General features: G+C 42.5%; 1 protein-coding gene across 1 annotated transcript in view; it reads left to right on the top strand.

Moving 5' to 3' along the window:
* ano7 (anoctamin 7) overlaps positions 1 to 12,079 on the top strand; it is a 45,637-nt gene extending 33,558 nt beyond the window's left edge. Inside the window, exons 19-23 of the mRNA XM_055879373.1 lie at positions 6,672 to 6,877; positions 6,964 to 7,103; positions 7,231 to 7,321; positions 9,191 to 9,310; positions 11,171 to 12,079. Of these exons, the coding sequence (XP_055735348.1) occupies positions 6,672 to 6,877; positions 6,964 to 7,103; positions 7,231 to 7,321; positions 9,191 to 9,310; positions 11,171 to 11,335 (722 nt within the window). The 3' untranslated portion in view covers positions 11,336 to 12,079. The remainder of the gene's footprint in view (positions 1 to 6,671; positions 6,878 to 6,963; positions 7,104 to 7,230; positions 7,322 to 9,190; positions 9,311 to 11,170) is intronic.
* The last annotated feature ends 2,570 nt before the right edge of the window (positions 12,080 to 14,649 follow it).

Genomic DNA, 14,649 nt, shown 5'->3' with positions numbered 1-14,649 from the left:
ATGACCAGCCAGAGCCGTCCTGCCATGACCAGCCAGAGCCGTCCTGCCATGAGCAGCCAGATCCGTCAGTCAGCCATGAGCAGCCAGATCCGTCAGTTAGCCATGAGCAGCCAGATCCGTCAGCTAGCCATGAGCAGCCAGATCCGTCAGCTAGCCATGAGCAGCCAGATCCGTCAGCTAGCCATGAGCAGCCAGATCCGTCAGCCAGCCATGAGCAGCCAGATCAGTCAGCTAGCCATGAGCAGCCAGATCCGTCAGCTAGCCATGAGCAGCCAGATCCGTCAGCTAGCCATGAGCAGCCAGATCCGTCAGCCAGCCATGAGCAGCCAGATCCGTCAGCCAGCCATGAGCAGCCAGATCCGTCAGCCAGCCATGAGCAGCCAGATCCGTCAGCCAGCCATGAGCAGCCAGATCCGTCAGCCAGCCATGAGCAGCCAGATCCGTCAGCCAGCCATGAGCAGCCAGATCCGTCAGCCAGCCATGAGCAGCCAGATCCGTCAGCCAGCCATGAGCAGCCAGATCCGTCAGCCAGCCATGAGCAGCCAGATCCGTCAGCCAGCCATGAGCAGCCAGATCCGTCAGCCAGCCATGAGCAGCCAGATCCGTCAGCTAGCCATGAGCAGCCAGATCCGTCAGCTAGCCATGAGCAGCCAGATCCGTCAGCCAGCCATGGGCCGTCCCTCAGTCCGGAGCTGCAGTCCCTCAGTCCGGAGCTGCAGTCCCTCAGCCTGGTGCTGTCCCTTACCCTGGTACTGCCCCTTAGTTCGGAGCTGCCCCTGACCCTGGTACTGCCCCTTACCCTGGTACTTCCCCTTAGTCCGGAGCTGCCCCTTAGTCCGGAACTGCCCCTTAATGCAGTGGGGTTAATGTGGAGGGGGGTCTTTTGGAGGAAGCTAAGGAGGCGGTTAGGGACTGTGGTGACGTGGGGACCACGACCAGAGCCGGAGCCGCCACCGTGGATGGAAGCCCACCCAGACCCTCCCCTAGACTGGTTAATGGTGCGCCCGGAGTTCGCACCTTAAGGGGGGGGTTATGTCACGCCCTGGCCTTAGTATTCTTTGTTTTCTTTATTATTTTAGTTAGGTCAGGGTGTGACATGGGGAATGTTTGTGTTTTGTTGGTTTTGGGTGTTTCTATGGTAAAGGGGTTGTTGGGTGTAGTATATGGGTTTGTGTTGAGTACATGTGTCTAGCGTTGTCTATGTGATACGTTTGTAGCCTGTGTGTGCACATCGTTGTTTAGCTTCACGATCGTTTTCTTGTTTTGTTTAGTTCGTAAGTGTGTTTGTTTCGTTTGCCTTCTTCTTCAATAAAAAGGAGATGGCTTATTTTCCTAAAGCTGCGTTTTGGTCCATCAATCCTCCACACGATCGTGACATGTTTTCTGTATTATTTTAGTTAGGTCAGGGTGTGACATGGGATGTTTGTGTGTATTTGTCTCGTCTTGGGTGGTTGTAGTGTCTAAGGGGTTTTGGTAGAGTTTATGGGGTTGTGTTTAGTGTAGGTGTCTAGGTATGTCTATGGTTGCCTGAATGGTTCTCAATCAGAGACAGCTGTCTATCATTGTCTCTGATTGGGAGCCATATTTAAGGCAGCCATAGGCATTAGGCTGTTGTGGGTAATTGTCTATGTCTAAACGTTAGTAGCTTGTGTGTGCACTTTCGTTTGTAGCTTCACGGTCGTTTATTGTTTTGTTAGTTTTGTATAAGTGTTTCGTTCATGTTCATCTTCTCTCTAATAAAAGGAAGATGTATCATTATCACGCTGCGCCTTGGTCCACTCTTCCTCATCAAGACGATCGTGACAAACCAGACACCTATGTATTTGTAGTTGTCCACATATTCTTAGTCAGAACCGTCCAGAGTGGTGATGCTGGACGGGTGGGTAGGTGTGGGCAGCAATCGGTTGAAGAGCATGCATTTAGTTTTGCTTGCATTTAAGAGCAGTTGGAGGCCACGGAAGGAGAGTTGTATGGCATTGAAGCTCGTCTGGAGGTTAGTTAACGCATTGTCCAAAGAAGGGCCAGATTTATACAGAATGGTGTCGTTTGCTTAGATGTGGATCAGAGAATCACCAGGAGCAAGAGCGACATCATTGATATATACAGAGAAAAGTGTCGGCCCGAGGATTTAACCCTGTGGCACCCCCATAGAGACTGCCAGAGGTCCGGACAACAGGCCCTCCGATTTGACACACTGAACTCTGTCAGAGAAGTAGTTGGCGAACCAGGCTAGGCAGTCATTTGAGAAACCAAGGCTGTTGAGTCTGCCGATAAGAATATGGTGATTGACAGAGTCGAAAGCCTTGCCAGGTCGATGAATACAGCTGCACAGTATTGTCTCTTATCGATGGCGGTAATGATATCGTTTAGGACCTTGAGCGTGGCTGAGGTGCACCCGTGACCAGCTCAGAAACCAGATTGCATAGCGGAGAAGGTACGGTGGGATTCGAAATGGTCGGTGATCTGTTTGTTAACTTGCCTTTCCAAGACCTTAGAAAGGCAGGGTAGAATAGATATAGATCTGTAGCAGTTTGGGTCTAGAGTGTCTCCCCCTTTGAAGAGGGGGATGACCGCGGCAGCGTTCCAATCTTTGGGGATCTCAGACGATACGAAAGAGAGGTTGAACAAGCTACTAATTTTAGAAATTCTCCATTATCGCAGATTTATCTGTGACCTGGTCACCTACCTGATGTCACCTGGACAGATGAGGAGAGGTGTGTGTGTGTGTGTGTTTCTGTCTCTGGAAAAAATGATATAATGTGCAGCCATAACACAGCTAAACAAACAAATTGTCAAAATTTGTCAAACTTTACAAAAAGATTCAACACCCTTGTTTTCAAGTAGTTTTAAATTAACTATTTTCACCTTTAGTCTTGTAAGTGACCAACAAGAGCATCTGTGAATTCTCCGGTGGGTGAGTTTCAATTCTGTCAATTCAGAAATCTATGTAACACTAGTAATGAGTGCTATCCTAAGACTTTAGAAACAAATTACTTTATGAATTGACTGGATTTAAAGGGAACTGACGTGTGTAAAAGGAAAGGTACAATGAGAGAGGTCAAAACAACAACCAGACAACTCCTCTTCCTGTCCTCTTCCTGTCCTCTTCCTGTCCTCTTCCTGTCCTCTTCCTGTCCTCTTCCTGTCCTCTTCCTGTCCTCTTCCTGTCCTTCCTGTGAGCTGGTCGGCTAAATTGGTGGAAGGGAAGAGAAAACAACACATACAAGATTTACATAATATAACACCATAAAAGTTGAGATTTATGTGAACTAAATACTGCTTGTATAGTGTAGTTAGTGGCATAAATATTGGAACAGTGTGGTAAAGTTCGTGATTCTTGCTGTTTACTCATGGAATTTGTATTTCAGATCAAAAGATGAATATGACAACAAATATTTAGACAGCAAACTGTTTCAAGATATTTTCAACCCAGAAACAACATCTATACATTTGCCTCATATTAATTCTTTGATCTAAAATACCAATTATCCGAATAGGTTTACTGTAAAAATGACCTACATTACTTCACTGTCGCAACACTTATGACACTACCTGTGATGTGGAGAGAAAAAAAAAAGTACCATTGAACTCGGCTTTGAAAAGCAGCTGATACATTTGAACCTTGACTGCTGCTTTTCTTTGCTGAGGCAGCCTCTTCAGGGTTGGCACCAGGCTCATGGCAAAGAGGGTCTCTTCATCCTCCTTCCTGTGAGCATCAGGTTGGGCTGCATTCCTCTCGACGGCTTGGAGGGGCCTCTGCTGAAATGAGTTGGGTGGCTCTGGGGGCTGGTACCTCCGATGACGCCTGGTGTGACATTGTTCCTCTTTGTTTCTCTCCCTGTTTTTCTCGTCGTTTGTCTCCACGGCCACATCCTGTTCAACGAGGTCCTCAGTGGTCACTTCCGTGAGGTTCATAATAATCTCAGGTGTTCATAGATCCAGAGGTGCTTCCTCCATTTCATCATCTTCCATGGCTGCACCAGTGGTGGTCATACATGTGGATGATGTAGACATTGTAGAGGGTGTCGCTGCACCGGTGGAGGTGGTGGTCGCACTTGCAGATGACGTAGTAGAGGGTCTGGCTGTGAAATTGCCACTCGTTGCCCTAGGCACAATAAATGGATCCAGAAAAGAAAGATTGTGGCAGAAGCGCCAGGGCTGCTGGCCTAAAGCTGCTGACCCAGAACTCTTCTCTTTCTCTGCTCTTCTCTCTCTCTGATACCTGTCCCTGAGTCCTCGCCACTTCCTTCTACATAGACATGAACATGATAAGCCAAACCATTACCTACTGTAGCATAAAAATTGTTATTAGATAGCTATCATGGACATGTCACCTACATGTCACCTACTGTATAACGGTATAGCAAATCTTTAAAAAAGATCAGTCTTTACATGGCTAAAAGAAAAGGAATATAACATACTGTTTACAGGAAACTCCTTAGATTAAGATGTGTGGAAAAGGGAATGGGGTGGTGAAATAATAGTCTGTCATGGACAAAGGAACTCAAAAAGTGTGATGATATTATTTTACAACAATTTCGATCTGAATGGGCAAATAGTCAGGAATGATTCGCAAGGAAGGTGGATCCTTTTGAATATGAAAGTGGACGAAAAATTTATTTGGCTCATTAATCTATGTGGTCCAAATCAGGATGATCCACACTTCTTCGAAAACATTTATACCAATTTATTGAACTTACAGGCAACAAATGATCAAATAATTATGGTAGGAGACTATAACACAGTGTTAAGTACCTCAATGTACCGTAAAGGTAATCACTCTACAAACTATCATCACCGTGCCCTTAAGAAAATCACAGATATTATGGACATATTAGAAATAGTGGATATTTATATTTTAAAAAACAACCTAGTGAGATATACATGGAGGAGACTTAATCAAGCTAGTCGTCTTGACTACTTTCTTGTCTCTTTCTCTCTTGCATCAAAGGTTAAAAAAGTTTTAATAGGAGACATGCCATCGGATCATCATCTAATTGGCCTTCACATAACTCTTATACATTTTCCACATGGACGGGAATATTGGAAATTTAATCAAAGTTTACTGTAATGTAGGACAACTTATATATCTGAATTTTTCCAGTATAATATAGGTTCAGCAAATCCTCTTATTGTTTGGATTCCTTTAAATGTACCTTCAGGGGTCATTCAATTCAATATTCATCAATAATAAAAAAGCAGTTTCTGGCTAAAGAGACAAGACTAACAAGGGAAATCCATGAACTAATAGTACAGGTAGATAGCAATAAAAACGATACAACAGAGATACAAAACAAGTTATAGGAAAAACAAAAAGAACTCGAGGAACTTATTCAAGAACGATCTAATGTAATCTATTACAAAAATAAAGCAAACTGGATGGAATATGGAGAAAATGCACAAAATTCTTCCTGAATCTCCAATACAGGAACGCTAACAAAAATAATTTGCAGAAACTCATTACTGAAGACGGAGTCATCTCTGATTCTCCGAATGATGATTTTAAAAGAGGAAGCAAATTACTTTAGGCAGATGTTCTCTTTTCCGTCTCATCCTTTCCCACTGAATGAAGATTGTGGTAAGGAATTCTTTCCAAATCATATAAAAAATGAGGCTATTAAATCATTTCAGTCTGGAAAAACCCCAGGGCTTGATGGGATACCGGTAGAGGTATGTCAACAATTTTTTTAAATACTAAAAGCTCCATTGTTAGATTGTTTTAACTACTCCTATAGAAATGGTAGTCTATCAGGTACTCAGCAGGAAGGTCTGATTTCTCTATTATTAAAACAAGACCCAGATGGTAAATATAAAGACCCAGTCTATCTAAAAAAAAGGAGGCCCCTTACAGTTCAATGTTGTGATGCAAAAATACTAGCGAAATCCTGTAGATAATTTGAGGGCAGAACTGAAAATGTGTGTGCGTGCATGGAGGCCTACAAACCTGACTCAGTTCCACCAGCTCTGTCAAGAGGAATGGGCCAAAATTCACCCAACTTATTGTGGGAAGCTTGTGGAAGGCTACCCGAATCGTTTGACCCAAGTTAAACAATTTAAAGGCAATGCTACCAAATACTAATTGAGTGTATGTAAACTTCTGACCCACTGGGATTGTGATGAAAGAAATAAAATATTAAATAAATATCTCTACTATTATTCTGACATTTCACATTCTTAAAATAAAGTGGTGATCCTAACTGGCCTAAAACAGGGAATTTTTACTAAGATTAAATGTCAGGAATTGTGAAAAACTGAGTTTAAATGTATTTAGCTAAGGTGTATGTAAACTTCCGACAACTGTATTGAGTCCAAACATTTCAACTTTTTATTTTTTATTTATTTTTAAAAACACAATTCCACTTTGATATTGTCTTTAGGCCAGTGACAAAACAAATCTAATTTAATTCATTTTAAATTCAGGCTGTAACACAACAAAATGGGGAAAAATTCAAGGGGTATAAATACTGTGTACAAAACATTAAGAACACTTGCTCTTTCCATGACATAGACAAATTAACAAATTATTTTAGAATATTTTCACTATATTCTGCTTATCCATCATTTAGTTAATTTAACAGAATTGTACATTACTACATGGCTCAGATTACAGATGCATTTAACATACCCCAACACAAGCAGAAGGTGACTGCTGACTGCCCCCCTCTTTGCAGTGCTGCAGTTTGGCTTCATTACCATCTTTGTAGCGGCATGTCCACTTGCCCCGCTGTTTGCCCTGATCAATAACTGGGTAGAGGTGCGTCTGGACGCGCAGAAGTTTGTGTGTCAGTACAGACGGCCCGTAGCGGAAAGGGCTCAGGACATTGGAATCTGGCTGGACATCCTGCAAGTCATCACCTACTTTGCTGTCATTAGTAATGTAAGTGTACTATGTGTGTGTGTGTGTGAGTCTGTGTGATGTTATAAGTGTGCTTGATTTAATGAAGACTCCTGCCTCTCTGCCAGGCCTTCCTGATAGCTTTCACTTCTGACTTCCTGCCTCGCCTCTACTACCGCTACAACAATGATGGAAACCTTAAGGGTTATGTTAACTTCACCCTGGGTACTTCCCCAAGCAACTTTAACGCCAACAACACGCAATGCAGGTAGAGACACACTCATAATCACCCATGAATGTATATATGCATTTCGTGAATGTTGTTATTTTTTTGTTCCTATTACTCTACAACTGGCATTGTCATCTTGCATTTCTTTGTTCATTTTTTTCTTTAGATATCGAGGATACAGGGACAGAAATGGGCATTTTCGACCGGAGTACTTCCACCTTCTGGCTTGCCGGCTGGCCTTTGTCATCATTTTTGAGGCAAGTTCCGTTGAGTTGAGCTATGTCATTATGTGGACGACTTTTGCAGTACAGATTCAATGCAATTCATTGACCAATTCAGTGTTTATAGGTCTATCTGTGAATGCATTTTTGTTAAGGAGCTGAGGGATGTTGGAGAATTGAGATTGAGGTGCCTTGTCGTGTGCTCTGAGAATGTGTGCACTGCCACTGATTGGTTTAAAACCGAAGGGTGTTTCATTTTTATACTGTGGCTAGTCAACACATTGCATCTGAGTAAGCTTACAGGCTTGTTACAATGTTCATATACAGTGCATTCAGAAAGTATTCAGACCCCTTGACTTTTTCCACATTTTGTTACGTTGCAGCCTTGTTCTAAAATTGATTAAATTGATTTTTCCCTGATAAATCTACACACAATACTCCAATACGACAAACAATAAACAGTTTATTTTTTTATTTTTGCAAATGTATAAAAAATTTAAAACAGATACCATATGCTATGAGACTTGAAATTGAGCTCAGGTGCATCCAGTTTCCATTGATCATCCTTAAGATGTTTCTACAACTAGATTGGAGTCCACCTGTGGTAAATTCAATTCATTGGACATGATTTGGAAAGGCACACACCTGTCTATATAAGGTTGGCAGTTGGCAGACATGCATAAGGTTGGCAGACATGCACTCCCACAGTTGGCAGTGCATGTCAGAGCAAAAACCAAGCCGTGAGGTTGAAGGAATTGTCCGTAGAGCTCCGAGACAGGATTGTGTCGGGGCACAGATCTGGGGAAGGGTACCAAAACATTTCTTCAGCATTGAAGGTCCTTAAGAACACAGTGGCCTCCAAGTTTTGAACCAATAACACTCTTCCTAGAGCTGGCTGCTCGACCAAACTGAGGAATCGGGGGAGAAGGGCCTTGGTCTGGGAGGTGACCAAGAACCCGATGGTCACTCTGACAGTGCTACAGAGTTCCTCTGTGGAGATAGGAGAACCTTCCAGAAGCACAACCATCTCTGCAGCACTCCACCAATCAGGCCTTTATGGTAGAGTGGCCAGACAGAAGCCACTCCTCAGTAAAAGGCACATGACATCCCGCTTGGAGTTTGCCAAAAGGCACCTAAAGAATTCTGAGACCATGATAAACAAGAATCTCAGCTCTGATGAAACCAAGATTTAACTTTTTGTCCTGAATGCCAAGCATCACATCTGGAAGAAAATCTGGCACCATCCCTACGGTGAAACATGGTGGTGGCAGCATCATGCTGTGGGGATGTTTTTCAGTGGCAGGGACTGGGCGACTAGTCAGGATCAAGGGAAATTGAGGGAAAGATGAACGGAGCAAAGTACAGAGAGATCCTTGATGATAACCTGCTCCACAGTGCTCAGAACCTTAGACTAGGGCGAAGGATCAACCTTCCAACCTTCTAAGCACACTGCCAAGACAAGGCAGGAGTGGCTTTGGGAGTGGCCCAGCCATCCCACCTGACAGAGATGAGCAGATCTGCAGAGAAGAATGGGAGACACACCCCAAATACAGGTGTTCCAAGCTTTTAGCGTCATACCCATGAAGACACGAGGCTGTAATCACTGCCAAATGTGCTTCAACAAAGTACTGAGTAAAGGGTCTGAATACTTGATTTTTCAGTTCTTTTTTTAATCAATTTCCAAACATAAAAAAAACAGTTTTTGCTTTGTCATTATGGGGTATTGTCTGTAGATTGAGGGGGGAAAAAACAATTTAATCCATTTTAGAATAAGGCTGTAACGTAACAAAATATGGAAAAAGTCAAGGGGTCTGAATACTTTCCGAATGCACTGTATGCTTATAATGTGTCTCCTTTCCTGGTCCATCTTCGCTCTTTTTCTTTTTTCCCTTTCTCTTTGCTCAGCATGTTGTGTTCTTCATCGGTCGTTTGATTGACTTCATGGTCCCTGATATACCTGAGGATGTGGAGATCAAAATTAAGAGGGAGCACTACATGGCCAAGGAGGCCCTGGCTGAGAACGAGGTGAGAACCCCTGTACCTCTTTCTAGATACCTGTCAGTCAATCGATCAATCAACCAACCGATTAACCAATCAAATCTCTATATTATTCACAGGGTAATTTTGTCTTCTTTTTTTAACCAATGATAACCCCAGCTGACTCTTCTACCAATTAGATAGTGTATTTTCTTCCTCATTATTAATCATCGAAACAACTTTACTATACACATAATTTCTCAACATAAAAGTTGAAACATGCCTTGCTGTAGCGGTCACTGATTGGCTGGTGACTGATTGATTGATGAAGGGAAAACAGATTAAGCACAGACGCAACAAATGAAAACCAATGATCTTACTCGGGATAACTAGTGGATATCACAAAGTAGGATGAGATGGCTAGCCAGTTTACTTTCCTAAATATTCTGAAATATTAGCTCAGATATAAATGGGCATGTTACTAGTTCTAGCTAGCTTACTCTACCTTATCAAAGGTTACTAGTTAATTTGACCAAAGTATTTCTGAATGTTTATCAAAATAACTTTAGCTGGCTAATTCATTTGTTCATGCTTTGTGATACACCCATGACAGAACTTTTTCACCAAGCTGTCACTCTCTCTAAACTGATGCAAAGGAATTTTAAGAAGGAACAGTCAGATGCGACAAAATATCCCAGAACCTAAGCTGCACTGTGAGCCAGATTTAAAACAGAATGACATTAAAATGAATTGACTGATGCATGCTCAATTTTCTATCCCGACTCCCGGTCAGAAGCCCCAAAAAGATCTATAACCATCCATGAGCGATCATTTGCAGAAGAAAAGTATAGACGCGCAAGACTCTACACTGGATCGGTCAGAATGAGACACACCTAACCAATGACATTACAATAGAGGCGGGACTGAAGTTGTGTGGACCAATAAGGTGACAGGTCGCATGGCGCAAGCATCAGAAAAATAAAAAATGCTTCCCACATCACTGCACAGAGCGAAGACCGCTCAAATTAATTTGTCACATGCTTCTTAGTCAACAGGTGTAGGCTAACAGTGAAATAATTATTTATGAGTCCCTTTTCAACAATTCATAGTTAAAGATAAGATACATTTTTATTTATAAAAAACATAAATGTTGCCACAGTGAGTCAGGCTGGTCAGGACAGCCCGATTGATTACGCATAGTATTCAAAGTTGGAATTGCAGTGGGGCCACCATATTTATAAAAAATATATATTTAAGAGTACAGATTATTGTATTGGACAATATAAACTTTTTTTAGAAAGATCATTTACAATTTATTTGATTGAGTAAATGTATTTAGTTCTCTTAATTTTGATAAATGAATGTTGATGTAAAATTGAAATGTACTGATTTTAAAGTTGTGTCATTAGATTTGGGGTGGAGTCACAAGAAGAAAATTGGCTCCTGTTGAAAAAGTATGAATACCACTGGACTACGGTATATTTTGGAACATTAAATCTACTGGGGCTCCACCCCTAACGCCCTATTGGTAGAGCCATGACTGGGCTGTTGAACAGTGTGACAAAGGACATGTGGGCTACAATACATATGCCGCGTACACGTGCTAGTCGGAACTAGGAAACTCTGAAATGTATAAATTGCTAACTGGTTGTAGTTATACACAAGCGGTGTTCGACCAGTTAGCAAGTACGGAATTCCGAGTGACTAGCACGCTGCATGTTTGTACTGCATTATTATGTTGTATTATAGTGCATTGGTTAAGTATTTTGTTGGCTAACCTCAGAAAATGAATTCCCATGTATATAAAGTCATTGTATCCTATGATATGAAGAAAATTATAAGCAAATTTTTCAGAGTCAATGAATCCACCCTTTGCTTTCTTTTTGTTTCACACCGTGTATGTTGCAGGCTTTGGGTAAGGTTGTCGTCCTACTTGAAAAGGAGAATCTGTCCACTGAGCTGCGACACAGAGCCAAACATCAAACCTCCACAGCGTCTCCCCCCCTGGAGAGCAACTCACCACCACCCTTACTGAATCCAATCCCAGAGGACCCAGACAGATCACCGCTCTAACCCCTGACCTCCCCAGGGGTCGTTTGGGCGCCAGCTCAAGGTCACATGATGGTGTGATGAGATGTATTTTTCAGCTCTGTGTTTCTAACAATGTTCAGTGACATGGACAGGTAAAAGTCATGACTGTAAGACTGAGGAGAAGGCAAATAACAGGACTAATCCTTTCTCAGGACAGACTGCAGTGAGTTTGAGGCTTTGCATTGTGCTTACTGTACCCATATTGAGCAGCAGTATCCCCCCCACTCTAACCATGCAGCAAATGTGTGGACTACTAGAGAACTGTGACTAGACTAGTCTTTCAAATGAATCGTTAAACGGGAGTCCTGACTCTGTGGTCATAGAAAATTCCATTGCACTTATCGTAAGAATATGGGTGATAACCCCGGTGTCTTGGCCAAATTCTCAACCTGGCCCCATTCAATCATGGCCACCTAATCATCCCCCTGATTCCCAATTGGCATATATCACTCCTCACCTCTCCACCATGATAGATGCTGTGTGAGTGTTCTGGCACAAAATGGTTGCTGTGCATCACCCAAATGGGTGCTACACATTGGTGGTGGAAGAGGTGAGTTCCGCCCTTTAATATGTAAAGCACTATACAAATCCAATCAATCAATTACTACTAGAGAAATGTGTCTCTTTCGGTGTACCTGCTCAGTCCTTAACTGAATAATATAATTACTTTTTTGGGTTGGCAGTGATCTCACTTCATGTTCCAGGAATTATAATCTTCCAGTTCAGTCCCCCCCCCCCCCCCCCCCCCCCCCCCCCCCCCCCACAAATATACTATATGAAGCAGCGTGAAGAGATAAGCACATAGTTAAATAAATACTTCAGTTCATTCCAGTCTAACACAATCATGATACATGTGTGTATATATAAACTCAGCAAAAAAAGAAACGTCCTCTCACTGTCAACTGCGTTTATTTTCAGCAAACTTAACGTGTAAATATTTGAATGAACATAACAAGATTCAACAACTGAGACATAAACTGAACAAGTTCCACAGACATGTGACTAAAAGAAATGGAATAATGTGTCCCTGAACCAAGGCGGGTCAAAATCAAAAGTAACAGTCAGCATCTGGTGTGGCCACCAGCTGCATTAAGTACTGCAGTGCATCTCCTCCTCATGGACTGCACCAGATTTGCCAGATCTTGCTGTGAGATGTTACCCCACTGTTCCACCAAGGCACCTGCAAGTTCCCGGACATTTCTGGGGGGAATGGCCCTAGCCCTCACCCTCCAATCCAACAGGTCCCAGATGTGCTCAATGGGATTGAGATCTGGGCTCTCGCTGGCCATGGCAGAACACTGACATTCCTGTCTTGCAGGAAATCACACACAGAACAAGCAGTATGGCTGGTGGCATTGTCATGCTGGAGGGTCATGTCAGGATGAACCTGCAGGAAGAGTACCACATGAGGGAGGAGGATGTCTTCCCTGTAACGCACAGTGTTGAGATTGCCTGCAATGACAACATGCTCAGTCCGATGATGCTGTGAGACACCGTCCCAGACCATCACGGACCCTCCATCTCCAAATCGATCCCTCTCCAGAGTACAGGCTTTGGTGCAATGCTCATTCATTCGACGATAAACGCGAATCCAACTATCACCCCTTGTGAGACAAAACCACGAAACCAAAACCTTTGTCAGTGAAGAGCACTTTGCCAGTCCTGTCTGGTCCAGCGACGGTGGGTTTGTGGCGACGTGATTCCAGTGATGTCTGGTGAGGACCTGCCTTACAACAGGCCTACAAGCCCTCAATCGAGCCTCTCTCAGCCTATTGCGGACAGTCTGAGCACTGATGGAGGGATTGTGTGTTCCTGGTGTAACTCGGGCAGTTGTTGTTGCCATCTTGTACCTGTCCCGCAGGTGTGATGTTCGGATGTACCGTTCCTGTGCAGGTGTTGTTACACATGGTCTGCCACTGCGAGGACAATCAGCTGTCCGCCCTGTCTCCCTGTAGCACTGTCTTAGGTGTCTCACAGTACGGACATTGCAATTTATTGCCCTGGCCACATCTGCCGTCATCATGCCTTTTTGCAGCATGCCCAAAGCACGTTCATGCAAATGAACAGGGACCCTGGGCATTTTTCTTTTGGTGTTTTTCAGAGTCAGTAGAAAGGCCTCTTTGGTGTCCTAAGTTTCCATACTGTGACCTTAATTGCCTTCCGTCTGTAAGCTGTTAGTGTCTTAACGACCGTTCCACAGGTTCATTAATTGTTTATGGTTCATTGAACAAGCATGGGAAACAGTGTTTAAACCCTTTACAAAGAAGATCTGTGAAGTTATTTGGATTTTTACGAATTATCTTTGGAAGACAGGGTCCTGAGTGTATATAGATATACATATATTTTATTAACAGAAAGTAACAGAAAAGTTGTATTCCATTCATTCAAGACTATACCTACTGCTACAAACCAGTTGACATTATGAATTGACAACTACATCTGTTTATGGGAGAGTCAAGCCAGAGATGATTAATGCAACATGCACGTAACATTGTCTTTGTATATAATATACAATATTTAAATGTGGTGTTTATTGGAACAAATAAAAATGTGATAAAATACGTGACTTGATATTACAGTATCGAATCTAAATTTGGATTTTGAAGATTTAATCATTTTTAAACCATTTGCTGCATTATTCTCTGCCGTTACATAGTTGTTTGAAACATGTATACAATTGGGCTCCTCATGTAACAGTGACATTTGAAAAGGATAAAGTTGATGATCAACATTGACTTTACTCACTTTGCATGAGCAACAATAGTGAAATCTGCGGTTTGCCTGTAAGATGGCGTCGGAGAAGAATGCAGACATTTACATTTAAGTCATTTAGCAGACGCTCTTATCCAGAGCGACTTACAAATTGGATAGCATTGAGATTTTCACAGCTTTTCACTTTCTTACATATTTCAGTGTAGTTCCATCATATTTCAATACTAGTTACATACAGTATATATATCTTTTTATACCTTTATTTAACTAGGCAAGTCAGTTAAGAACAATTTCTTATTTTCAATGACAGCCTAGGAACAGTGGGTTAACTGCCCTGTTCAGGGGCAGAAAGACAGATTTGTACCTTGTCAGCTCGGGGATTTGAACTTGCAACCTTCCGGTTACTAGTCCAACATTCTAACCACTAGGCTACCTGCCGCCCAGACGTTTTACATGCCCCCGACCGATTGTGTTTTTTGTTTGTTTATTTGTGTTGTTTGTAACTTTCTTTTTTTACTTATTTTGTACATAATGTTGCCACTACGGTCTCTTATGACCGAAAATAACTTCTGGACATCAGGACT

This window comes from Salvelinus fontinalis, chromosome 24 (assembly GCF_029448725.1).
Source record: "Salvelinus fontinalis isolate EN_2023a chromosome 24, ASM2944872v1, whole genome shotgun sequence".
In the NCBI taxonomy this organism is placed as follows: domain Eukaryota; kingdom Metazoa; phylum Chordata; class Actinopteri; order Salmoniformes; family Salmonidae; genus Salvelinus; species Salvelinus fontinalis.
This window is presented reverse-complemented; position numbering and strand designations above follow the sequence as displayed.